At 49.5% G+C, this 26,496-nt stretch overlaps 1 protein-coding gene across 2 annotated transcripts; it reads left to right on the forward strand.

Moving 5' to 3' along the window:
- Positions 1-2,711: 2,711 nt before the first annotated feature.
- On the forward strand, positions 2,712-24,937 carry LHX3 (LIM homeobox 3). Of its 2 annotated transcripts, none has more exons than XM_074973508.1 (6): positions 2,712-2,781; positions 14,976-15,147; positions 17,506-17,708; positions 20,678-20,829; positions 21,783-21,954; positions 24,167-24,937. In XM_074973508.1, the coding sequence occupies exons 1-6, from the start codon at positions 2,712-2,714 to the stop codon at positions 24,583-24,585; spliced, it is 1,188 nt and encodes a 395-aa protein (XP_074829609.1). In that variant the 3' UTR covers positions 24,586-24,937. The 2 variants fall into 2 exon arrangements, with proteins under 2 accessions (XP_074829609.1, XP_074829611.1); XM_074973510.1 differs by lacking the exon at positions 2,712-2,781 and adding an exon at positions 8,152-8,260.
- The last annotated feature ends 1,559 nt before the right edge of the window (positions 24,938-26,496 follow it).

The following is a 26,496-nucleotide window of genomic DNA, read 5'->3' on the forward strand; positions in this document are numbered from 1 at the left end:
TCGCGACCCGTTGGATATGCGGAACCTTTCCGCGACTATAGAACGAGACACCGAGAGCTCCTCCGCGTTTCCGATAATGGTTATTGGGCAGCTGGGGAGCGGGCTGTGGTCTCCAGCAAAGCTTCTTTCCTCCTTACAGCTGCCCAGCAGACCGCAAGCCCTCACCCAGTTCCCGTCCTGGGGTTTTCATTTCCCCTCTGCCTGGGGGCACGTAGGAGAAAGGAGATTCCTCGCGCGGGGGGCATCGCAGCGTGGTTCACGCTCGCCGACATACTTCGTGGGGGGAAATCTCTGGGGTTGGCCCCGCTCTTGTCCCCGGGTGTGACTTTGGAAAAGCAACGCGAACATATGTGCTTGCAGGCTGCCTGCCTCAAACCGCTGTTATTAATTTGTAATCCTCTCAAAGCAGGAGGTAAAGGGATTCATTCAGATTAACTGGCTCACAGTAACAACCATAATTATCAGCCCCTGATGCTAGGGAGGAAACACACACACACCAGGTACTTGGGCTGCTTGTATTTTGGTTAAACACGACCGTCCAAGCGGAGAGGTGTGAAACACACCACGCCACGTGCCTGGGAAACCAGGGGAGATTCCCGAACAGAAGAGCACAGGCCAGGGGGGTCCCCATCGGTCCTGACCAGGCTCAGAGGAGCAGGAGAAATGCCTGTGACCTATATCCGTGGGGAGAGCAGAGTGACGCAGCTCCAGGCTGATGCTGGAAAACAAAACAAAAAACCATCGAGTGAGCAGCGAGAGTCTCCTCGACCAAACCAAGCAAAGGGCGAGTCCACTGGGCTGTAGAATCGCCAGAAGAGCCATTTGCCCTGGGACCGATTTGCCTTGGACCCTTTGCAGCGTTTCCTTCCCGGATCTGTCCCCAGGGCCTAGGCCTGTGCCGGCCTTGCGGCATTCTGCCGGCCATCCGTGCTCACTTTCCTTCCCCGGGCCTCCGCTGGAAATTAAGCTAATTAAAGGGCCCCCAGCTCGAAAGCCCGAAGGGGGACTCAGGAGGGCCAGGCGCGAGCCTTCACACCAACACTTGGCTAAATCAGCGTTTCAAAGCGCATTAGCTTCCCAAATTCATTAACTAATTAGAAAAACAAACCATCCACATTTAACCAGCAAAGCTGCTGGGGACTGGGGGGGGGGGGGGGGGGAGGAGGAATTCCAGCTTCCGAGGGGGAAGGTTCGTCCAGGGAAATGGGAAAAGCAACTTTCCTTGGAGGAGGGGCAGATATTTTTGAATCAACCTTCGGAAAAGTAACGATTTTTTTGGGGGGGGGGAGGGTAAATAGCAGCTGGTCTGCGCTACTTAGCGCGAAGCTGGATTTCCTGTCGGTTTATAGGTTTCAGAGTAACAGCCGTGTTAGTCTGTATTCGCAAAAAGAAAAGGAGGACTTGTGGCACCTTAGAGACTAACCAATTTATTTGAGCATAAGCTTTCGTGAGCTACAGCTCACTTCATCGGTTTATAGATTCCACCCGGCAAAGCCAGAGAAGGTCAGAAAGCGGGAAAGAGTGGGAGAAAAGAGTCTCTTTGATTTCTGTAGCCCAGTCAACCAAAAAACCGAGCATTTGCCCGCTCCTTACCCGCGCTACTTTTTGGCCTGGATGGTTACTGATGGCTCTTCCTTGAATGAATGTGGCTATTAACTTTGTCAAGGGATTATTTAGCCTCTTAATGTACAAGAAACATTTGCTTTTAAGCTGTTTGCCTTTAAAAATACATCTTTGATGGCCAGCGCGGAGGCCTGGCCCTGTAGCTGTCTCCGGGTGTCCTTAGAGAACAGAAGGAAATTGCACCCGAGCAGGTTTGAAGTTCCAAGGTGTGTTTTTAAAATGCAGCAAAGTGTGGTTTTGAAACCAACCAAATAACGCTTTGTATTTATGTGGCGTCGCGTTCCTGCTCGGGAAATGATTTATTTCAGGGCGCACGTGGGTGAAAATACAATAGATTCCCTCGGGTCGCACAGCGGGTTTCTTGAGTAGGAATCAGTTCGGAAAACCGGCCTCCCCACCCCTTTAAAACACGCTCGGATGCTGACATCTGACAACCAGCCCCCACCACAACCTCAGAGGAAGGAATCGCTCCTCCACCCTGCCCCTGTGATCCGAGCAGGGGCGGAAACACCCGCAACCCAACAAATTCATGGCACGATGGACCGAGGGGGAGACTTTTGTGGCGGGACAAAGGCGATGCGTCTTAACGAAAAGGGAGATCTGCATAAAGACAATGAGCCGACGCTGGGGTCCGCCCAGCCCCTATTGTGTGGGCTGAAAGCTGGACACGTGTATGGGTATGTCAGGGGGGGCGTGAGGGGGGAGACCACACGCCTGGCTGGCTGGGCGTCCTGTGTCAGCACCATGGACAGCTCCCCCTCCCTTGACAGTCGCTCGCTGGCTTTGTTATGCTAAGCAGCACACCGGTGGCAACGGAGGGTCAACTGACGCCAGCCACTGCGCGGTGGGAAGCCAGCGCTGAGCCGGGCCCCCTTTCCCCAGGCCACTAGATTGAAGCTGCAGCATCTCTCAAGTGTGGGGAGGTGGCCGCCGGGCGCAGCGCTCCCGGGCAGGGCTCCCGCAGGAGAGGGAAGGCAGCTCGGTGCCGGGGGGTGAGAGAGAGTTGGCCTGTTTCTGCCCAGGCGACCCTAGCCCACCAAGTTCTCCTGAAGTTAGCCCGGGTCGCTCCTTCCTCGCCCAGCCCCGAGATGCTGCTGGAAAGAGTCCGAGCTAGTTCAGAGAAGGCAGCTGAGATCTGCCCCTTCAGCAGGAGCCCAGGTAAGAGTCTCTCTCTTTCTCTCTCTTTTTGTTTTCTCTTCCCAATACTGGACAGCAACAACACCCCAGCTGTTCGTGGCGCGGGCGCGGGGGTCAGGAATTCCCACCCCACTCCGCATGGAATGGGTCCCCTGGCCCAGCAAATGTCACCCTGGTCTCAGGAGGATCTAGTTAAGATACATGGCAGAGGGGAGGTCTCAGCTTGAACTAGCAGAGTGCTGGGGGGCGGGGGGGGAGACCCCCCCTTTACATGTAACCGGGAAAGCAGGTGTTGGTAACATGTGGCTCGCCGATCTCTGGGGTGGCTACACCCCACTCTCAGTGGCTTTCGCGGCTTGGGTCCCCGGCGCCTGGCTGCTTTAGGGTGGTAATATTTGGCGTGGCGTTTACATCATCTAGTTAGCAGATTTTCCCGTGCCTGGAGCTGTGTTCCCACGTGTTACTGTCCGAGCTGGGGAGGGGCTGGATCCCTTGCAGGAGGCCTCTCCTGCTGGCTTTCTGCAAACAGCGTTTAAAAAGGAAACAAAACGAAAAGAAAAGAAAACGTGTGCGGGGGGGAGCCTGCCACAGGCGTTGGGAACGGCTAATGAGCGGTGTTGTTAGTGGCTGCTCTGGACAGCTGTAGAGCGCGTGTCTGACCTGGGCTGTCCCAGCTCCTCCATCGCTCGCGGCTGCCATCCCGCTCCCCTCCCGCAGCCCCCCACGCCTCGCCTAAGCCTCAGGCCCTTCTCCAGCCGGGCTCTGCCAGAGGGGTGCATAGGCGAGCTCCCTGTGCCCGCTCCTCGGGGATGTCAGCGCACTCCGAACAGCATCGTGTGTGTTGTTCCCCAGTCCCTGCCCCAAGCTGCGGGCAATCCACCAGCCCTGCCGGGATGCTCCAGCATGCGGGGGCTATTTCCGGGTACACTCCCCACCCGGGATAGGCTGGATCCCACCTCATTGCAGTCCGCAGGAGAGGTCTGATATTGACTCACCCGGGAGCCGGATCGGGCCTTTCCACTCCGCGCTGGCGAGAAAGAGCCGCGTGTTAAGAGAAACTCGATTTATTAACACACCTTGCTTTGATAACAGGGCTTCTCATCCGCTTGTTGTGACCCAGCTGATGCTGTTAATCAGGTGGCAGCTCTGCCCTGGGATGACTCGAATATCTATTAACTGGGGGAGGGGGTGGGAAACCCTATTCTTCTGGAATGAGAGAAATCAGACCACATTTGCCTTTAAATTAACTAGCCTGCCCGCTCTGAATAAGCAGCACAGGATTCGAGATACCGGATACAGTGAATTATTATTCATTTTTATTGACATGTTAGCTGGGGGAGAATTTAATATAATAAGTAAGCAGCTAAAATGATAAAACAAGCAGCTGAACGCTGTCTAGTTAGATCTCTCCTCTCCCCTCTTTACACATGCCCCGCACACCAGCAGCCAATATGCCCTTCAGTCTATTTCACATGCTTCACTTCTTTATTCGGTTAAAAACTGTCTCACCCTTTAATAAATACCCAGCCCAGCTCCGATGCGTCCCGCTGCAGCCATCTCCCTTTGAATGGATTATCATCACCAAGGCACAGAGACAGAAGTCTACCAGCGCCCCAACCGCTTAGCTCATTCAAATGCACGTTGGCTCTGAGTTTTAACGAAAGGGTTTGGATATTTGTTCTGGTCCGCTTCTGTTGGAAGAAGGGTTCCCCAATGGGAGAAGTGGAATTCGAAGGGAAATCTTGTCAGACCTAAGGATTGGGTTTTTTAACTGTAAACACTTCAATACATCCCCGTCCCTGGACATGTGTGGACATAGCAAGAAGAAATCCTGCCTGATTGAGGAGTAAATAATCCAGGGAAATCCAGCTGATTTTTGCCGATTCCTCATCTGTTCGTTTGCTTGATTAACTCTTAGACTCGGGGGGATCTCTCTAGTTTTGTAACCTTTAAAACTCCTTCTTCCACTGAGTCTAACGGATATTTGACTCCAAATAGTCTGATAGCTGCAATGTCCTTCCCGAAGAAGTGAATGTACGTTAGCTAGCCTGGATGGTTAGGGACTGAAAGGGAAGCTCGGGTGAAATCCAGCAGGAATGTACTTGTTTAAAGGAACAGACTAAGATCTCGATATTACTTTCCTTTCTGCTTTCAGGGAATATACTTGGCTCTCTCCCGCCACCCTGGACTCTTTAGTCTGTTTCAGCAAGGAAAGAAAAATAATCTGGAATTTTAATCCTAAAAAATGTACTTTACTTTATTATTTAGGGGTAGAAAAAATCACAGCTGCACAGGAGCGTGGAGATGTTAAGAAATCCATTGCTCAAACGTTCCTTGATGGTGCTTTATTAATAGAGAAGCCCTTTTAGACAAGAAATAAAATAGGGGTTTCCTGTATAAACAGAGACAAATAATGTACCGGTTCAGGAGAGCATCTAGAGTAAACCGCTAGCGGATTAAAATAGCATTTGCAGCCCTTCCGAACAGCTGTCACCCTGCAAAACCACTCGACTGGGTTTGGTTATTCGGTGTAAATCAAGCTGTTGCCGCTGATCGAAAGCGCGAAGCCGCATTCATGGATGCCGGGGGATTGTCTGGGCTGGCGCCCGGCTGCCCTCTGAGCGGGCAGGTTGTTACACCCGCGGAAGAGCAATGGAATTCCCGGGCTGGGGCTTTGTCAGAGGCTAGAAAATCAGAGACCCCGGGCAAAAAAGAATCGGAGCCTTCCCTTCCAGAGTAACCCATAAACCAGGAGCACAGGGTGCCCTCCCGGCGACAATTCCAGACCCCTGCATTGGTAGGAGATATTAGTGCAACGCAAGATCCTAACAATGAAAAGTTCAGCCCTCATCCCTCCCAGGTAACCCCCACGCCTGGGAGACAGAAAGCCCAACGAATACAGCTCCAGAGCCTGCAGTTAGCCGAAGGGGAAATGCTGCTCATGCAACACCAGATGCTCCAGACCTAAAAGTCTGTCCCTTCCAGCACATGCCTTGGCTCCACGATGGTGAATATAATTCCACACCAGTGTCCCTGGTTTAGGCATGAAAAGAATCACAACGCACTGCTTTGTGTGGATGTGAATTGTGCTTTAGAAGCTGGGTGGGTGCAAAAGCAGATCACACCCACCCACACCTTATACCCCTGCTCTTTGATAAAAAGCCATGGCTATCTACAGCTATAGAGTGTATCACATGCCCTTTCTATCACTCCTCGGTCATAAGTGTTTCTCATTTGATACCATTAGTGTCGCCTGGCTCCTTCAGAGAAGGCGATCAATAGGACATAAAATTATTATTAAAGCTTAAAAGTTGGAAATAACATTGAAGCATCGCACACCTTTCACCAAAATGCGTTTCATATCCTCGGAAAATGCAGGCAAATGGGGCATTGATTTTGAATTCATCTGCAGGGTACAGCAGGAGCACTACGCTTGATTTCCCCAGACACCTTTTGCCTCTAAAGATCAGTGTCAATAAAATTTATCAGGGTGTTGTCGCACTTAACATTTGATTGAGCTGCCGATCTCGCCCAAAGTAAACAGTTGTCTTAAAAAAAAACCATAAGACTGGGGGGACGGGACTGGACACCCTTATTAGAAAGGCTTCTTCTGTTCCCCACGCCCGGGAAATGTTAGACTGGCTTGGCCAAGTCCTGCGATCCTGTGACACGGCGGGAAGTGGGAGGAGAAAGAGACAGGTTTCTCCAGCAGGTCTGCCTCCAGCGGCTCCCAAAATTCCGAGCGCGGCAGGCAACTTTGCAAGCTTAGAGTCAAGGGAGCTGTTCCGTGCAATTCCTGAAGAGCTTGGTTTGCCACGGAAGCCAATGGGAGCCTTTCCATAGGGCTTTGGAAAGGACTCGGATTTAAAAAGGGGGGGGGGGGGATAGATGCATAGAAATAATGATAAAAATCAGATTCCCATTGACTCAACTTCCGCCCCCCGCCCCATCCCCACTTGTCCCTCTGAGACCAACGTGATCCAAAAGAAGAGGCGATGTAATCCTCCCAAAAGATCTTTTATCATTTTGCAGGTAGTTCCTATGAATTAATGATCTGGCCCATTTACTTTCATCCTTGGGACTTGATTCGCCCCCCCTCCCCGCCCCGCCGCCTTCCTGGGCAAAACCCTCTTCCTTAAAAAGAGAGGTTGTTTCACAGGGAGGGAGGGCGGTGGGATGCTCATGGATAAGAAGCTTTCCCAATATTTCGGCATTACTGAGGACAGTCCATCCAAACACGACCCTGCCCTTGGTTCTAGGGCTGATTGAAGAGTTCAACGCAGTTTGCAGCGCGCGTTGATCTGATTTTCCTGACCCCTGCGTGGAAGCGCAGACTGCAGGAGTCCATGCTCCAGCGTGGGCTCGGCCGCAGAGTCTGCGCGCTGTCCTAGGGCATGATCCTTCCCGGGGGAAATGTGAGCTTTTCGATCGGACAAGTAGACATTTAGCTCTCCCCCATCAAACAATGCCGGTTTCCTCAGCTGAGGACTGTAGAAATATCTTCCACCTGTGGCCACAGTGGGACAGGAGAGGAACTCAGGGGGGTGTCACTAGTGTATTTGCCAAATGAGCGGGGGGTAAATACATAAAATGCAACGCATTTTCCTGGGAGGTCTTAATTTTATACTTCCAGATTCGATGGGACCGCCCCCCCCGAAATCCCAGCTTCACCTGGAAAGTAGGCCCCTGGCTTTGCTTTCACTAGTGATTTTGCAAGGAAAGTGATGCCCCTTGTGCTAACAAACTGCAGGAGGATGTAAATTACTTTCTGAAAAACAGAATCAAACAATCTCAGCGCCGCTCCCCCTTCTCCAGCTGCTCTCCGCTTCCTTCTTCCGCCTGGCCTCCCTCTGCCGCAAACCCGCTGAGACAACCACAGGGCCCAGCAAAGCCAGCCTCAGATAAAACAATCACTGGGAAGCCCCATTAAAGTATTTTCAGCGACGATCAGGCCGTATTCATTATTCCCCCCACCCCCTCCACACATAAAAAATGACGAATGGTTCCCTTTGCCTCCGCCGGCCCCCCGAGCCCAGTCGAGACCTGCAGCCTCCCACTCGCTGGCGGTGATGCTATTCCATCCTCCTTTGCATGGGATGAACTTTAAGGCAGCAGGGTTACTCCTCAGCCCTGTTTGCTCCTGTGTGCAACTCCCTCTTCTGCACTGCAAGCGCACGACACCTCCAGCGGGGTGTGGGTGTGTGTTGTGTGGACCCTGGATGGACTGGGGGGGGGGGGTTTCTGTGCCGAGCAGGCGTGTGGTCCGCTGCTTCGGGCTTGCTTGGGGAGGCCAGGGAGCGCCGGAGGGGAGAGGGCGGGCAGACCCGGGCCACGTTTGGCTCTGAGACCCCGGAGCGGGCTGCAGCGCCCCATTTGTGCGGAGTTTGTGGCGGAAGGCGATGCAAGATGGATGCTCTTAAGGAACTGAGCGCGGGCAAGGACTGCTCCAATACAGAGATGCTCTTCGCTTTGCTGGCGCAGAATGAGGACGTGCGCAAAGGTACCCGGCTTTTTTGGGGTGGGGGTGGGGGGAAGCCGGCTTCTCAATGGGTCTGCAGACAGGGGATGGTTCTGGGGGATCTTAGAACAGGTGCAGCTGGCACGAGCTCAGAGCATGGCGCAGGGTAGGAAGAGGAGTCAGGGCAAATGCGCACCCCTGGATTTGTACGATTAATTATTACTAATTATTACCTCGTTTATTTGAATGCACTTTTTTTTTTTGAGCCTCTGAACTTCTGACAACTGTAGGAGCCGGAGATATGGAGAGCAGCCCCTCCGCCATTTATTTATTACAGATCGAGTTAATTGTACGTCTGTCGTCATAAATCAGGGGAGATCTTTTGCTGAAAAACGCAAAACAGCCTAAGGCGAATTAATAGTGGAAAGAGCTGCATGAAAATGTCATTTATCTGTAGTCCCGGGCGACCATGAATAATATTTCGGCTGCCCTGGACCAACTCCTTGCAAATGACTCCGGCGCCCTCGGTAGACATATGTCCCTTGCCTCTGCTGATCATCGTTCCTCCGGGCAGGGATCGGTCTGAAACTTCTCGGGGTGCTCTGCTGGGAGGCGCGCATCTACAGCGGAGCTCTGCAAAATCCAGCCCCGGGAGGCAAACGAAATCTTCCCCTGCGAGTTCGCCCCAAAGGAGGCGCGATCGGCCCGGCTGCCATCAGTCAGGGGGCTGGGGGATCATACTGTCCCCCTCAGGGTGGGGAGTTCCTGCTCCCTGAAATGGTTTGATCGTTTCCCTCGGGTGCCCTGTGGTTTCTTATCGCAGTAATGCACTGGCTTATCGCTCAGAGGGCAAGGGATTAGGCGGGGCAGGAGAAGGGACAGGGAAGCATCGCCGACATATGTTTTAGCTGCTGCTTCTTTATAAAAGCAAGACATGCGTGAGGCCTTCCCTACCGCCTAGAGACTGGTCTATTTCCTTATCTGGTTCACCAGCTATTCGGAGTCACCGCGGCCCCCTCTCCGGTAGCCCTGCGCATCTTTTATGTCTGAACAGGCCCAATCTTCCCTCCCGTCCTTCTCTAGGCAAAAATTTCCAGGAAGCTTGACTGAGGGTTTTGCCTGAGAAAAGATTGCGGGATCGGGTCCAAAGTCTCGGGACCTTGAAATTAACTAGCCCCGAGACGGTGAACTCATTGGGTCCGTGTTTTCAGCCTGCCTTGCAGCTTTGATAGGCTTTTCTGCTTGATTGTTAAATAGCAACGAACCTTTTACGCGCTGGATGTTGAAGTTTCATGCACTTTATTCAAAGTCTTATTGACACCCTGAGGGGAAAAGACGAGAATTGGGTACCAGGTCCTGGGACACAAGTACAGGGAGTAGCAGTCGCCACGCGAGCACTTTGAAGAGGGGGCTTAAAATAAATCGGAGCGAGAAGCCCCAGATTTAAATTTTCTTTTTTTAAAAAAAAGTCGAGTCTCAAGAATGAATTGTGCCTTTCCCAGCAGCAGATCAGAGAAGTATTTTGTCCCTGAACAAAGTCAGAATGTAGGACACCTGCCTGCCCAGAGCACTGAGAAGAGGGCCCTGCATTATTTTTGAGCTTGGACTAGATGACCTCCTAAGGGCTCTTCCAACCCTAATCTTCCATGATTCTATGATTGCCTAAAACAGTTGATTGAAAAGGTATAATTCGGTTCCCTGGCCAGAAGGCTGTTGGCTGAGATCAGGGGAGTACAAGAAGCAGGATCAGGAGCTTGCAGGCTTGTTTCACTCAGGGGGTTGTTCGCATAACCTGTGCAATTCTGTCCCTTACCCATATCGTTTTTGAAACACCCTTTAAAAGCCCTGCAGGGCACCGGTGCTTTGCGTTAGAGCCCTAACTCTAATGCACATTGCGAAGGGAAAACAGCACCTCTGGCCTTTCCAGGATGCGGGCTAAACAGTGTTTTATTCCCCGGGCTAGTGATAGCTAGGTAAAGGAAGGTCTTTTTGCGCCGCCCGTGTTTCCTTGATTTGACCCTCTTCCGAACTAAAACACACATTGGCACAGATGTATAAAGTTAGATCACTGGTTATTAGAGGCAACGGCCCAGCACTGGATTGTGCAGCTCAGACATGAAAAGGAGAGATCTCGGTGTTAATACAGCTCCAGAATAAAGGGGGGGGGGGACACAAAAAGGCAGCCCCCCCCACCCGACCCCCTTTACTCCTGCACCCTGCTCAGGTCTAAACCAGAGGAACCCTCTTTTCTCTCTCCCGCCGCCGAGGAGAGGATCCGCATCAAGGCAGGACATTAAAGTTTTAGTAGAGGCTCACAATGCAAACAAAAGCTGAATGCCGCTTCAAGCGCAGGGCTGGGGCGTGGGGCGAGGCTGGCGGATAAATAATTGAGCAGCGAGCTCTCTACCCGGGCTTCCTGAACAACCAGCTGGGCTAGCGCCGCGCTCAGCTCAGCCCACCCCAGCTGCGTGCCGGGTTGGCCCGGGGACCTGCCTTGTTCGCCGAGAAGGAGCGAAAATCTCCTCTTCGCTTTCTAGTCACTTGGGCACCACCTTGGGGAGGCCTTGCTAGTTCTTCAAATGTCACCCCCCTGCGTAGGTTCCAGGTGCCCACCCCTGAGTGCAGCCAGACACTCAGACCTGAGCTAACCGGAAAGAGTCCGCGCAGAAATCCATAGACACCCCCCCCAGCCCCAGCCCCCGGCTCCTGTCTCGTTAGACTTTGAGCAAACGGCCCTGAACCGGCCCCCGAGCCGGGGGGGGGGGGCGGCGGGGGGGCGGGGGGGTTTGCATTTACGCTTTATTTTCTCACCAAATTCATTCCCCGATTAATGGTTTAATGCCCAGCCTGGCTCTTGTCTGAGACTAAAGGAAAGACACCTACTTCCTCGCCCTGGGTTCTGGGCAATAATGGCCGGGAGAGGGGACACTATGTAAACCGGATCGAGCAACAGCTCATCGCCCTGGGCCGCCTGGCTAGCACCAGGGAGCGTCGGTTGCGCCCAGCCCCGGGTGCAGGTCTGTACGGCCCCCACAGCTTGCCATGTTAGCAGCGTCGCACGCAATGCACCAGGGTATGGCCTCCGGGCAGCCTTCGCCACGTGCCCGCACCTGCTCGCGGCGCGTGGCCCTGCTGCAAAGCGGCGAACTGCAGTGGGCTCGGGTGATGCCTCGCTGGTTTCGGGCGGCCGGGCACGGTCACCCCCGGAGCAGAACCTGTCCGAAGCAGGAGGGGTCGCTGCACCCTGGCGGGGGAGAGATTTGCATACATCGAATTATCCTTCTGGTCAGAAGACAAAGGTTTATTGCCATTTTCAAGACGTGGGTCGGTGACTGTGGAGACCAAACTGCCCGTGGCTGCCGAGGTGTCAGGTACGAGAGATCGTCCGCGGTGCAGGATCACTGGACGGACCGTGAAAACATTCGGTTATCGATGGCAAATACAGCGCAACCTTTGCTCACCCTGTCTGGAAAACAGGGGTAACTGGTCACAGAGCCATTGCACTGAATCTCGCATAAAAACAGACCTTCCTCCCCCCCCCCCAAGCATTGGGAAGAAGTCGTTTTAATAAACAACGTGTGTACCTTTCCCTGTGTGTATTTATTGCACAGGCTGGTCTGTGACTTGGGCGGCTGGCACGCGTGCACACACAAATACGGAATGCATCCGATGAAGTGGGCCGTAGCTCACGAAAGCTTACGCTCTAATAAATGTGTTAGTCTCTAAGGAGCCACGAGTCCTCCTGTTCTTTTTACACAAATACTTGTTTCTCTGGAATACACGCAACACTTTACAGACAAGTATTGGCTTGTGCAGGAGGTCAGACGAGATGGTGGTCAGTTCTGGCCTTCAGTCTCAGACTCTGGCACGTACATGCCCATGGCTGAGGTATTTGTACTTCGGATATCTGTTTGTACAAAGGCCCGGGCAGCCCAGCTTTCAGTGCACTGGATCTTTACCGAGAACAGGTTGCCAGCCTGTGAATTAATTTATTTCTTTTGACGAAGTGCTTCAGATTCCCCAAGAAAATTAAGACCCGAGATAAATACAGAATAAAACCCAACGGTCAGGACACGGACTAGTGTTGGCTCTCTCAGGAACCCCAGGGATTTTTCATTGAGGCGGCTGCCTAGCCCGTTTATTCCTAAAAAGTTCAAGCAGCAGCATCCCTCCTGCGTGAAGCCTTGCAGCTAGTCACTGGGCTCCAGCAATTTCCTGGGGCTGAAATTAACCACAGTGCCCACGTGATCGCCCCCTCCAGGCTCTTAAAACTGACACCAGTGAGAGAAGCCGAAGTGACCCAGGTCTAAAAATAAACTGATTTAGTGAATTAAATCTCCTCTCTCTCCCCGCTTAGTTTACAGCGGCCTTTACCGTTTTAATTGTCAGGTGTGATTTGGAGAGAGATCCAGGGTGGAGGGGGATTCCTGATTGGTGAGGGGGGAAGGCTATGACCAGGAATATTTGACTCAGGCCTAATTATAGAATTGGTAGCAGTGAGGGAGAGGGAGAGGAGATGTGTGTAAAGATGGCAAATCCAGGGCTCCCGCGGTCAAAAGCAGTTTAGATGGTTTTTTTTTGGGGGGGGGGAGGAAGGGTCGACCAGAAGGGCTACAAAAAACAATAAAAATGGGGGATCTGCTCCCGCATGTAAACCCAGGGAGGATGCTGAACTCTGAAGACACGTTTTAAGGACGTTTCCTCTCTCTGCTGGACTCACAATGCAACGTAAGGGTCTAGTCACTTAATAGGGGTGTGTGTGTGTGTGTGTGTACACACCCTGCAAGGCAGGAAATTAATTTCCATGAGGGTTTATATTAATTTAAGAGATTGTATTTTGTTTTGGAAAATCAGATTAGACGGCAAGGAGCAGAAGGAAGCAATATTCTTTGGTTATGAGACGGTGATTTGGGAGTCTTAAGCTTCCCCCCTCATCCCTCCCCCCATCCCCAGCTTGGGTCTTGGGGGTTAGACAGCAGGACCTTCTGTCTGACCTGAGCAGCGTGTACGGAGGAGCTTAATTGGGGCTGGACAGTTGCTAAGACTATGGGATGCCAACCTTGGAGTCTAACGTTAGCTGGCAAGTTGTTTCTCTCTACTTGCAATGTCTTTGCTGTATTTTTTTTTCCGGGAGGGGGGTTCAGATGATCAATAATTGTGTGTTTGTTTCAGGACATTTTAGCACATGGCTTGTTTTGCAGGGGGGCGATATATTAGACAACACAACGAGCCTGTCAAATTATTGTTGTTGTTACTGTGAATATTTCCCTGGGAATTTATACAAAAAAAACCCCAGAACTTTTTTTTTGGCCAGTGTAATTTGTACTGGTCGGTTTTGTGGATGGTGGAAATGATATTCTCTGGGTAGAAACAGAATCAAAAATCTAATGAAGATAAAACTCTGTTTGCTGCTCTTCTGTTTAAAGGACCAGGAGAGGACTCCTCCAGGAGCGCCAACAATTGGTTTCGGTTGCGGTAATATTTGTTTGTATGTTTATTTGCTGGCAATCCAGGAGCCTCCAAAAGCTAGCCGCAATGGGGAATCAAATAAGCGATGAAATCGGGCTCCGGCGTGAACCGTTTGCCTTGAAAATGTTTCTCTTTTTCGACTGGCACCTGTGAGTGTGTTCGGCTCCCACCAGGTGCGCCTGGGCGGGCTGGAGAAACCCACTTCGGACGCGTTTGCGTCCAACCCGCAGATTTGCAATTTAACGGCGTTTCTCTTCTGCAATTTTGCAATGGACAGGCTTCGGGGGCTGGTTGGTTTTTAATTATTTTACCGGATGCGGAAAGTATACCTCCAAAATACGCCTTCTCCAGCAGAGATCTAAAGCAACTGTTCATTCAAGGACATCACTAGAAATAATCCGGCGCCTCTTTCCCCTCCTGAAATAGGAAATCAGAATCAATTGCAGCTCCCCAGAGGCATTTGAACCTGTTTCTTTTCTGACCCCCCCCCTCCGGTATTTATTCTTAAAAGGCACTTTCAGCATCTTTGGCTCTTGAATAATAAATCCCCGAATTTTACACACATCCCCACGCACGTGTGTTGCATTTGCAATTTTAAAAAGAACAGCGTGGGAGATCATGTGATCTAAAGTGGAGGCTTCCCCGTGTCTATTTTTAATATTGATGACCTGTGATGTGCTTTTGGGATGTATCGTTTCAATGTGCGACCGGCGCGAAATTGTTGCTGTCGTTCTGGGCCCCAGGATGCGAGGGAGACAAGGTGGGTGAGGTGCTCTCTCTGATTGCACCAGGTCTGAAGAACAGCTCGGGGCACGCTCCAAAGCTCGTCTCCTTCCCGAGCAGAAGTTGGCCCTTGTCTCTCTCACATCTGGCAGTTGCATTGTGGGCTCTGGACCTGCCGTGGGTCTTGCTATGTAGGCGAATCCAAGCCTGCACACGCTGTGAAGTGTCTCCCCATCGAGCCAGTTTGTGTCTGTGTCTGAGAGAGCTGAATTCCTGCTCGCTAACGTGAGCCCGATTGGCAAGCCCGAGCCCGAGCCCGAGCCCGAGCCACCGATCCAGGAAACGTGTGTGGACACAGAACGTGTGTGGACATAGAACGATTAGTCGGAGCTCCTTACAGCAACTGGAGCTTCATCTATGTGCAGACGTTACCCCCAGATCTGATCCAATCCTGTTCCAACTGAAGCCTTCCCATTGCAAGGGTGGGATCGGGCCCCTACTTGCTTTAGAAGTGAGAAATTAAACCGCATAATTATGTCCTTTATCCCCCTCTCCCCCCTCCCAGAAATCCCACTCTGTGCAGGCTGCAACCAACACATTGTGGACAGGTTCATCTTGAAGGTGCTGGACAGACACTGGCACAGCAAATGCCTGAAATGCAGCGATTGCCAGACCCAGCTGGCTGAGAAATGCTTCAGCAGAGGGGACAGCGTGTATTGCAAAGAGGACTTTTTCAAGTGAGTAAAACCAAACCAAACCTAGCACCCTTGGAGGAAGGGGACGGGGCAGAGATTTTTAAGGCAAGGATATGGGGGGAGGAGGGAAGGGAAATGACTAGTCACCGGGATTCTGTCCATTCTAAACAAATAACTCGGCAATGATTAATCTTAGCAGGGCCCTACGTGGAGGGTGAATGGAGAAGCAGGGTGAGGGGGGTTGTGGCCCCGGGTCATTGTTCTGCCCTCCTAGGGGATGCTGGGAACTGCTCTGATTTGAACGGGGCTCCAGCCCGTCCGCACATCCCATCGACTTGCGCTCTCTCTCCCTTCAAAACATATGGCTTCCTCGGAGATCATGGTTGCATCTGATAACTGTCTGCATGCAGAAAAGGACCCTGCCAATAAAGAGGCTGATAAAAAAAAGTTCTGTACGGGAGCGGGGGGAAGAGCCGGATTTGCCTTTCTGTACCTCACCCCGCAAACGGCTTTCGGTGCAGCTGATGCAGGTAGCCGGGGAAATCTGCATCCCCGCCTGACTTGCGTTGCAGCCGCTGCTCAGCGCTCCGGTGGCCGGGGCTGCGAGCACACAGCCATCCGCGCTACCCCGGGGCCTGCGCTGAGCTCCCAGCGGAGCTTTGCGTGGCCAAGAACCCCGGCTAGACACACGCCGGGTACTGACACGCGACCTCCGCTCCAGAGCTTAAACCATCCCCCCACGGAAAGGGGTCAGTCCCCAGATAGCCCGGGGAGAAACCCGCACCCACAGAAGGCTACGTCCTAAACCTGGAGGTTTACACTTTGATTCCAGCCACGATTTTATGTATTTGGTAGCAGTAAATGGGGGGGAGGGATAGCTCAGTGGTTTGAGCATTGGCCTGCTAAACCCAGGGTTGTGAGTTCAATCCTTGAGGGGGCCATTTCGGGATATGGGGCAAAAATTGGGGATTGGTCCTGCTTTGAGCAGGGGGTTGGACTAGATGACCTCCTGAGGTCCCTTCCAACCCTGATAGTCTATGATTCTGTGAAAAGCAACTCCTCTCCCCCCCCCCCCACCCCTTTCCGGTCTTATCTCAGTGGCAACAGGTAAATCAGGGCTTGCAAATGTAACAGTCCACGCGCCCTTCCCGAGGGCAGAGCTCACCCAGCATTTGGGGCCGCGCTGGTTTTTCTTCCAGATTTTGCATCCACGGCAAAAAAGAAAGCGAGCCCGTTCCTTTGTGACCCTGCAATAGAAACCACCCGCAGTAAAAAACCAAATAGGGAATGACCGTCGAGTCTGGAAAGCCCCCTGCTCGATACAGAATTAAACTCCCTGGACACTTGGGCGGTAGACACGACTGAAAGTGTATTTGGGGCCATTCGTTAAAATGGTGTTGATGTAAAAGGGGGGGGGGGAGGAGAGAATCCAACGCTAGTGTCCCCAGACAGGGTCCTTGCAGGATCGGGCCCGAAGGAGCTGGCTGGTTGGCGGGGATGCTGCGTTCCGGGGGTGCTGGGCTCTGGGAGGGGCGGGCGCTCAGCACCTCGGAAGAACCAGGCCCTCAGCCTTCAGCCTGGTCTGCCGGGGTTAGGAATAAACAGAAACCCAGAGCAGGCCAATGCTCTGGCCGCTTCTCTGGGGCGGGGCTGGGACCCCCCAGCGCTGGCGAGCAGCAAGGGGGGCGTTCAGACCCGCTTCCGCGGACCTTCTACCGAGCCAGTCGACCACCAGCGTGGCCGGGGCTGGAACGCGTGGGGGGCGGTGCTGCCGATCCCCCCCCCCCCCCCCCGGGATCTTCTCTGGGCCCAGATCTGTGTCGTGCTAAACGCCAATGATCCAGCCCCCGATTTGAACTTAACCCTGCTGGGCTTCCCCCCTTCCCTTCTGAGCTAAGAGCCCCCCCAGCAAATCCTGTCGGTCGCTTCTCGCACCGCACAAGCTCCACTTGGGCCCAGGCAAGGCGCTGAGATGCGCCTCCTTGGAAGCCAACTACACCCCCACCAGCTGCGATGCAGACCCCTCCCAACGGCGGGCAGCGGCCTGGCGGGCTCTGGTTCAGGCATCCCCCTTCCTCCAAGCAGATGCCTCGCTTCAAGCACCCCATGAGGCCTCGGAGTGTCCTGCCCTTCACGCCGGCTACACATCACATGCTCAGACACAGCGTCCTTCCCAGGCCGGCCCCTGGGATTCCGGTGAGCGGGCCAGCCCAGCGGGAGGGCAGGAGTTGGCTGTGATGCGACCAAGGATTCACTCAGAAAGAAAGTGAACCCGGTCGGAATCGAGCAGGTCCGAAGCCTCCCGTGACCCAGAACCAGCATTTGCCTCTGCCCTAGGGAATCTTTCTTTGCAGTTCAATAAATAGCAACTTTCTGTTGGATTTTTTTTTTTTTAAATAGGAGGTTTGGGACAAAATGTGCCGCCTGTCAACAGGGGATCCCCCCGACCCAGGTGGTGAGAAGGGCCCAAGATTTTGTCTACCACCTGCACTGCTTCTCTTGCATCGTGTGTAAAAGGCAGCTGGCCACGGGGGACGAGTTCTACCTCATGGAGGACAGCCGGCTGGTCTGTAAAGGAGACTATGAGACCGCCAAGCAGAGAGGTAACGGGGCAAGTCAGCCTGGGCTCGCCCTAGCTAGCACAGTGCTCCGGGGAAGCTAGAGAGATGGGGGATTGCTCCTGGCCACCCACCGACCCACCCACATTCCTTCCCATACAAGCTGGTATATCAAGCAAGATTCCGTAACAGAGATGAAGGGAACTAGATACAACTGAGTGATCTGCAGCTTAGGGGGTCTCCTTCAAAACATAGGCTCACGAAGACAAAGGGTTCCACCCTTGCACTGCTCGGAGAGATTTATTTTATTTTCCAAAATATAAAATCAGTGAGAGAACTAAACATAAGAACGGCCACACTGGGTCAGACCAAAGACCCATCTCGCCCAGTGTCCTGTCCTCCGACAATGGCCAGTGCCAGGTGCCTCCCAGGGAATGAACAGAACTGGTAATCACCAAGTGATCCATCCCTTCTCGCTCATTCCCAGCTTCTGGCAGACAGAGGCTAGGGACACCATCCCTGTCCATCCTGGCTAATAGCCATTGATGGACCTAGCCTCTATGAATTTATCTAGTTCTTTTCTGAATCCTGTTTTATCCTGGCCTTCACAACATCCCCTGGCAAGGAGTTCCACAGGTTGACTGTGCCTTGTGTGAAAAAAAATACTTCCTTTTGGTTGTTTTAAACCTGCTGCCTACTAATTTTATTTGGTGACCCCTGGTTCTTGTGTTATGAGAACTAAGGGTCACCAAATTAGGGGTCACTATTAGCCAATTATTAATTACTTTCATCCCTCTCCTACCATATAACAAGTAAAACCTACTTGAGAATGCCCAGCAGCGAAATAACCCATATTTCAGCTTGAAAGGGGTCTGTATTTTTGTATCTGGGCTTAGGATAGTTTTTTTTGGGGGGGGGGCCATCCTGAGGCAAAACTTCTATTGACTTTATTGAGTTTTGGCTGATGCTTTGACATGGACGCTTGTGTTGCCATTGACTCCAATGGGGCAGCAAGAGGATTGAGAAATTGTTCTTCTAGGGGTCTCCTTCCGAGTTGGGAGCTCTCGGGGACCACACGCTAAAGCGATATCTTGATTTTGAAATTCATACTAAGCACCACCCTATTCCAGACACGTGATCTTGTAAAGTCAGGTGAATTCATAGGACAATCATGGAAAACGCCTAAAATCTTCCCAGCTTAGTAGTGTTCCAGATTTCCAACGGGAAAGGCTAGCCAGCTATTTCAGCCTTCCCTGGTTTAAAGTGAGCAACGTTCCATTTTCTGTACGAGTGGTCATGTAAACTGGACAGCTCTCTGCTGTGGTAACTATCCATCTATATATCCCTCCATGCGTCCAAAATTCAAACCCCATTCAAATTCAGACATTTCTGAGTATTAGCTATTTACAGAGCGCACATCATTGCTGAAAGAGACCATACAGTGGGAACACACACACACACACACACACAGAGAGTTTTGAGGTGGTTATTAGAGTTTCAGGTGCAGATTTTTAAGACCGGATGTTTGCTGATGCCCTAGGCAAGCAGTCTGGCAGAGATCTGGGTGGCACAAAGCAACGTTAAAAATCTCTCCCTTTCTAAGTATAGTTGAGACTAATTGTGAACGCTTTGGTTCTAGAACAAGAGGGTTTATTTAGCCACCGAGTTAACGCTCCAGCCGTGTGTTCTGCACACACATCGCAGGTCGAGGGCCCAAGATAATGTGATTCCCAACTAATATGACAGACCCCAAGGTGTTCGATAGGTGTTTTTCCATTCAGTCCTCCCTAAACTTGACTTGCAGATTAACCCGTTGGACTTTTCTCCCATTGCCCCAGGCTGGGTGTCTTCTGTGAGCCACTGAGGTCCTGGGTCTCTCACCCATCCTCCAGCAGGGGGGGTTGAATGAACTGCACCGCGGCTACTTCCAGGGGTTTGATCTGATGTTGCCTGGAATTTGGGAGTTCAGGGGGAATGCATTGCCCTTGTGTTCGGGTCGGCGCCCCGTAGTGGTGCCCGCTGGTCTGGGCGTTAGGACAATCAGAACACACGCAATGTTGCACTGTGAACTCCAGCGCCACTTCGTTTTTGCGTACCACAGACACACTCCCCAGGCTCGCCTCTGGGGGCCCTATTCTTAGTCTGCTGCCGGTAGAGGGGCTAGAGGCGAAGAAAGCAGAACAGTGGGGGGAAAAAAACCGGTGGGAATAATTCTCACCCGGGGAGCGGACCACAGTGGAGCCTTCGAGAATTATTGTGAATTTCCACTCTCACTTTTAGAACGTGCATCCATTCAGCCTAATCGGCGGCCCAATATTTGTACCCCATTTAAGTAGGTCAGAGTTTCTGCTCAGGGGATATTTCATAGCCTTGCTCATTCAAAACAAACAAACAAACAAACAAACAAAAAACCCAAACCCAGAGCACACATCTATTAGTTTGTATCCCAGGAGAAGTTTTAACACTAATGAAGATTTGCTTCAACACAGGAGCAATGACATGAAAAACGGGCTTTCTATTTATAGCACTCCGCACACGATTGCATACCCAAGTCAAAACTTTCTTTATTCAATAATTGTGTCTCGGCTTAATCGGCATCACTTGCAGCTCCTTTCTTTATGGTTGTCTTTTATTTGTGTAATCTGAAGAAGATCTATTTAAATATCTCTAGATCGACATTATGGCTTATTAAATGGCTACTTTCCCCTCCCTCGCTAAATTAACACCGAAGAATAACGATATTATTACCCCATGAAACCATAGTGATTTTCGTTCTCATTTTATACATTGCTTGTCCCTTAAATGTTGGCAAAGTGAGCACAGATTTGTTTTCCCCTGGATTCCCCCCACCTCCCATTCCAGACTAGCTTTAACGCCAGCAGATCCAACCAGTGCATGAAACTCCAGGTCCAGATTTTCACTCCTCGTCCCGAGCCATTCTTCAGGCGACTGTGACTCAAACTGGGCTCTCTTCTTGGACAATAATGCGCGTTATTTCTTGCCAACGTTTGCAGAGGCGGAGTCCACGGCAAAAAGACCCCGAACCACGATCACAGCCAAGCAGCTGGAAACCCTGAAGAACGCTTATAACAACTCCCCCAAACCTGCCAGGCACGTGAGAGAGCAGCTGTCCTCAGAGACCGGGCTGGATATGAGAGTCGTACAGGTGAGATGGGGCAGCGCAAGCATCCCAGGCGGGGATCCCTGCCTCCTTGGAAAGCCAAGGGAGTCCACGCCCCAGTGAATCGCTCTTATTTGGGAGGGTTCGTTTTACATACAGGTATTGACTCAACAATGCATTTTAGTTGGTCAGATTGGATCAAGAAAACAGTCTTTTTTAATTATTAAGCATCTATCTTGTGATGGTCATCTCTGTACAGACTCAGAGTAATGGCCAGTCCTTGTGCTTTCACAATGGTTTCAACACACACACACACACACACAGATTTGCCAGAGCATATTTGCTACAGCTGGGTGAAATGCTCCGAATTTGGATTTTTATAGTGTGGGTCAAAATTTGAAATGTTGACCAAAAAACGGGAACGGGAACGGGGGCGGGGGCAGAATCACAATTTTCAGAGATCCGCGCCCTCCACCCCCTTCCCTCTCGTTTTCTTAAAAAGACCGGTTCTAAAGCTGGCAAAAAATTTACTCATCTTTTGCAGCGTAAACACCACACACATCAGCGGTTTGAATTTTGACAAAGAAAAACAAACCTTGAAATAATTGTTCAGTGAAAGTTTCGCAATTTCCTTCCATTTTTGGTGCGGATCTAATATTTGTGCCCGATCTCTGTGCTCCCGGCTCGTCAAAGGCTCTGGTCCTCCAACGCACCCTACTCCCAGGGGCTCCCTTGTCTCCGGTGGGACTCTGGGCAGGACTCTGGGCAGGTGCATCCCCGTGCGCGATGAATAGCTCGAAGAGCGGGCTGAAAGTTTTTGTCATTGAAAAAAGTCATTTCCTTGAAAACCAATTTTTGTATGAAAACATTTCATTTGATGCAAATATTAAAATTGTTGCCATGCCTCTCCCCATCCCCCTCCCCCCCCCCCCCCCCGCTTTTAGAAAACTAGAGACTTCTCAAGTTGTTCCTTTAACCCCCTTTGTTTCCTTGGGCAGGTGTGGTTCCAGAACCGAAGGGCTAAGGAAAAAAGACTAAAGAAAGATGCTGGGAGGCAGAGATGGGGCCAGTACTTTAGGAATATGAAAAGATCCCGGGGGAATTCAAAATCGGACAAGGACAGTATCCAGGAGGAAGGCCCAGATAGTGATGCTGAGGTCTCCTTTACAGGTAAGAGGAAGAAGGTGCATGCTCTGGCTGGCACGGCTGGTATGCTGCGGAGATCACAAGCGTGTAATCAAGGCTTGAGCGAGATTTCAGGGTGCATAGGCCTCATGCTAACCCCCTGGACAGAGGTCAATTTCTCCCCAAGGGCATTTTTCACCCAGCCTTCTTCCAAGCACAGCTGCCGGTTTTGCATCACAGTTTCATTTCGTTCTTTAAATACCATTTGCTTGCTCAGCATTTCCTGCCATAAAATAATCAAAGAAAACAAATGCCCAGTACAGGTGAATTAAACTGGGAACATAAACACAAATACGTGCCGGCGAGAACTGGAGCAAGCCATGACTGAGTCAGCGTTCTGCTAAGTAACTTCTCTCCACTGTGACCGCAGTGAGTGATTTAGATCTCCTCGGGGCAGGAGACAATTTGGACTCAATTGCATTTGAGAAACTAAAGGTGGAAGTTATATTTTTTTTTAAATGGTGTCACATTTGAAACCATCAAAGGAAAAACATGAAGAATGTCACTCCGGATTTGTCTGGGCAAGTGACCTCTGACATTAAAGGAATACTTCTCTTTGAGGAACTTTATAAATGACAAAGATTTAAAAGCGAAAAAGTCCAGAACGATTGATCAGAATGTTTAGATTGCAAATATTGATAGGAGAGTCTCTGCAACCCATTGGATTGTTTCTGGGGTGTTCATATTCCATGAGTTATGTTCTGGAAGTGTTTTTATTTCAACGATTTTTGGGGAGTGGGGGTTATTCCACTGAATTATTATGGGGGTATTTTTTATTTCATCTCCTTGTTTTGGGCTGTTGCTCTCATAGGATTTCAAGCTTCTTTGGAGGAGAGATGTCACTCTGTCATCTGTTTTGACAGACATTCCCTCAAGCTTTGATGCAATAGAGCACTTAACCACATGCTTAACTTTAAGCAAGAGTAGTTGCCCTTGACTTCAAAAGTGTTCTCCTGTTGCTCAGTGCCACAGACACCTGGTCTTCATGGCATTTCTTAGCACAGCCATCAGTTAACTGCTCCTTCCTGTGATCCAGTACCTTCTGCCAATATAAGGCACGGATATGGGCCCATTACCATAGTGTTCAAGAACCTCGCAATGCCAAAAGTAGTTTTGAGCCCAAAACATCAAGACCTTCCATTCTGAAAATGTTGAGACATGAGGTTTTGACATTTTCAAAATGTTTTTTCCAATTTTTCAAAATGAAATTTTGTTGAAGTCTATGTAGTTTTGGGGAAATTTTTGGTTTTGTCAAAACAGCATTTTCCCGTGGAAAACTCTTTAGATGAAAAATGTTCATGCAGCTTTATGTATAAATCTATTTTAAATTTCAGCTTGTCTATTGATTCCCTAACATTGTATTAAATTTTCATGCCTGCTCCCATATGATCTTATGCAGCATCATTATTCTATATGAATAGCCCATTACACAGTAACTAAAAGTATTAAACACAATTATTGATAAGTTTAAGATATGCACCAGGTTGATATCCTAGATAAGAGAGTCATTCTCAGTTTTTATGAAGGGTCCAATAAATGCAGATATAATTTTGCTGGTAACTAGAAAATATGTTTCGTTTTCAAAAATGTTTTTAAGTGATCCAAATATACTCCATTAACTATTTCTAATCACCCCAAAACCATTGCAATTTTAATTCCTTTTCCTAAGTAATGGATGGTTTTCCTTTAGATCATTCCCTTCTATCAGTGAGTATCACGGTAGCTCCTGAACTGATAGTGAAAATAGAGATAAATATAACTAATGAGGCCATAATAATAATTAATAAAAGGAACACAGAACAATAGAAAGAGGCAGATCTCAAGAGCCTAGACTCACTTCTCCCTTAAAAGATATTTTTTTAAAATAAGGTTATTTCTTAGTATCTACATTTCATACATGTTTTTAAAAGCCCAAGTGAATTAGACTCTTGCCCCCAGGATTAAAAACAAAATCCCATTGACTTGGCTGAGATCCAGCCAGAGATAGAAAACAGAGGTAATAAGGAATTAAGAAATGCCAAGACCAACATAGCATTGAAAAGCTGTGAAAAACATGCAAGTCCTCTCTCACCATACACACCCGTCTAATCTATCTGTCCATCCGTGGGTTTTATAGTTCCACAGCATTCAAGGTTTCTGATCAGATTGTCTCCAGCTAGTTTGCTTTCCCAATAAATCAAGCCCGTTTCCCTTTCAGATGAGCCCTCTATGTCAGAAATGAGCCACTCCAATGGGATTTACGGCAACCTAAATGAAGCTTCTCCTGCTTTGGGGAGACAAGCTGGGACCAACGGGAGCTTCTCTTTGGAACACAGCGGCATTCCTGCTCAGGACCAGTACCACGACCTCAGATCCAACAGCCCCTACGGGATACCCCAATCACCAGCTTCTTTGCAGGCATTGCCAGGCCACCAGCCTTTAATCTCAAGCTTGGTTTACCCAGACAATGGTTTAGGCATCATAGCTCAAGGTGGACAAGGCGTGCCCCAGCCAATGAGAGTCTTAGGTGGGAATGGACCCAGTTCCGATCTCTCCACAGGGAGCAGTGGAGGGTATCCAGACTTCCCTGCAAGTCCTGCCTCTTGGCTAGATGAAGTTGATCATGGCCAGTTTTGATACAGGACCCACCACAATGTGGGGAAAAGACTTCAGGCTACTAAGCAACATCTACTGTTGAGAATATAATGTGGGGCAAAAAATGACCTCTGAGGAAAAAGTAAGATAGTTACATGGAGAAAGAAAGGCAAATGTGCTCAAGAGGCTGGCCAGCTGTGGGTTAGCAAAAGACAATTGACCAAGAAATCATGTCAGAGTGACTGGCTTAAGAAAAGTCCAAGTGAAACAGCTCATTGTGTCTTTACAGAACAGTACTGACCACCAAGACTCGTGCTTTACAGAGCTGATAACGTATTTTGTTTTCTGTTGTCAGTTCATTCTCCAAAGCAATGACTTGCTTCATCACTTACTTACCCCTCAAGCTTTTTTAAAAATAAAAATCTCAGCCATTGTAAAAGAAGCAACAATGTCTATATTTCTACAGGAGAAATGTGAACAATGAATAATCTCTTCACAAATTCATGGTAGAAAACCATGTACTTATTGCTCTGTTCTTCCAACAGGTTCAGAAAAAAAGCAGTGACAGAGTAAGGCTTTTTTGTTTTATTTTTGAATTTATATTAGCTTTTCTAAATTTAAATGGGCTTTAATATGCCAATCATTTATTAATAATCACATTTTCCTTTATACTATGAGGACCCTATGTTAACTTTGCTTTTCACCTTTTTAATTTGTAGATGCTAGCTTTATTCTTTCCACATCAACGTTAAACTGTGAATAGATGTATTTATTATCAAATAACCACTGTTTTCCAACAGCGTCAGGAAAACTCTTGACCCAAGAATATTGGTCTTTCTGGATTGTTAAACTAATGTTTTTCTTTACTGATTCCTCTATGACAACTTTATTGCAAAGCTTTTTAAAGTTGCACCTAATGTCTTGTTGCCAAATACTGTCTCAACATTTTGTTAGGCTTGGTTTAGTTACAACTGTTCTTCATATGTTGTTGGGGAGGCATTCCAATGAGCATACTTATGTTCACCACCACTACACTTTCTCCATTCTATGCATTTGTGTATTTCACAGCAGATATAGTGAAAACTGATTGTGAAGAAAGGCAAAACAATATGTATACTGTTACCTGTAAAATTGAATATTGAATTAACTGTAGATTGTGTATGTCCAGTGTCTTATTTATATTCTCTCTCTCTCTCTGATGATCAAATACTTTATGACTTCAAATAAATTTGTCAGTTAAAGTTTAAATAAGTCTTTTGCTAAATTCACACTAAAAGCACCAATCTGGGTAAATACCATCTTTAAAATAAATAAAAAAGCCCCTCAAGACTTGAGGCCCTGATTCAGCAAAGCACTTAAACACATGCTTCACTTTAAGCACATGAGAAGTCCCATTAACTTCAAAGTACTTTGCTGAACTGAGGCTAAAAAAGATGGTCTCCCTGGTAACCTTTGGGAGCTATAAGCAATATTGTTAAATGATTGCATAGTCTTTGATGACTGACAGCCATTTTCGATGACCTAGGATTATTTCTTAGCACTTGAGATATGGGAAGAAATACCCAATAACACAGATGGTTTCCAGTTAGTCTATGGCAACACATTCTGCATCTTGAGACTGTAAAGTCCATACATTAAACAACAGAGGCCACAGGAGTTTAATGGAGTGAACTGAAAAAAGGGGAAGGAGAGTTAACCTGTTTTTCCCTCCCCTAGGCCATAGTTTTCAAATGTAGCTGACTAAATGCAGATCAAGGCACCTTTTATTTAGATTTAAATAAAGATTTAAGGCCCAAAGGGGGAGATTTTCAAAGGGGAAAATGGGATTTGAGTGCCCATCTCCCATTGAAAATCAGCAAGAACTGGGGGCCTAACTGCCCTTTGTGCCATTGTCAATCTCCCCCAAAGTGTTCAGACTTGAATATCTAAGTTTAGGCATCCACGTCCACCTGT

Source organism: Natator depressus, chromosome 16 (genome assembly GCF_965152275.1).
Source record: "Natator depressus isolate rNatDep1 chromosome 16, rNatDep2.hap1, whole genome shotgun sequence".
Taxonomy (NCBI): Eukaryota; Metazoa; Chordata; order Testudines; family Cheloniidae; genus Natator; species Natator depressus.

Excerpts from the sequence above, each read along its gene's own strand:
- LHX3 (XM_074973510.1), top strand. The coding sequence starts at position 8,167 with ATGGATGCTCTTAAGGAACTGAGCGCGGGCAAGGACTGCTCCAATACA. Across the intron at positions 17,709-20,677 it reads TGAGACCGCCAAGCAGAGAG|AGGCGGAGTCCACGGCAAAA; the intron begins GTAACGGGGCAA and ends CAACGTTTGCAG. Across the intron at positions 20,830-21,782 it reads TGGATATGAGAGTCGTACAG|GTGTGGTTCCAGAACCGAAG; the intron begins GTGAGATGGGGC and ends TTCCTTGGGCAG.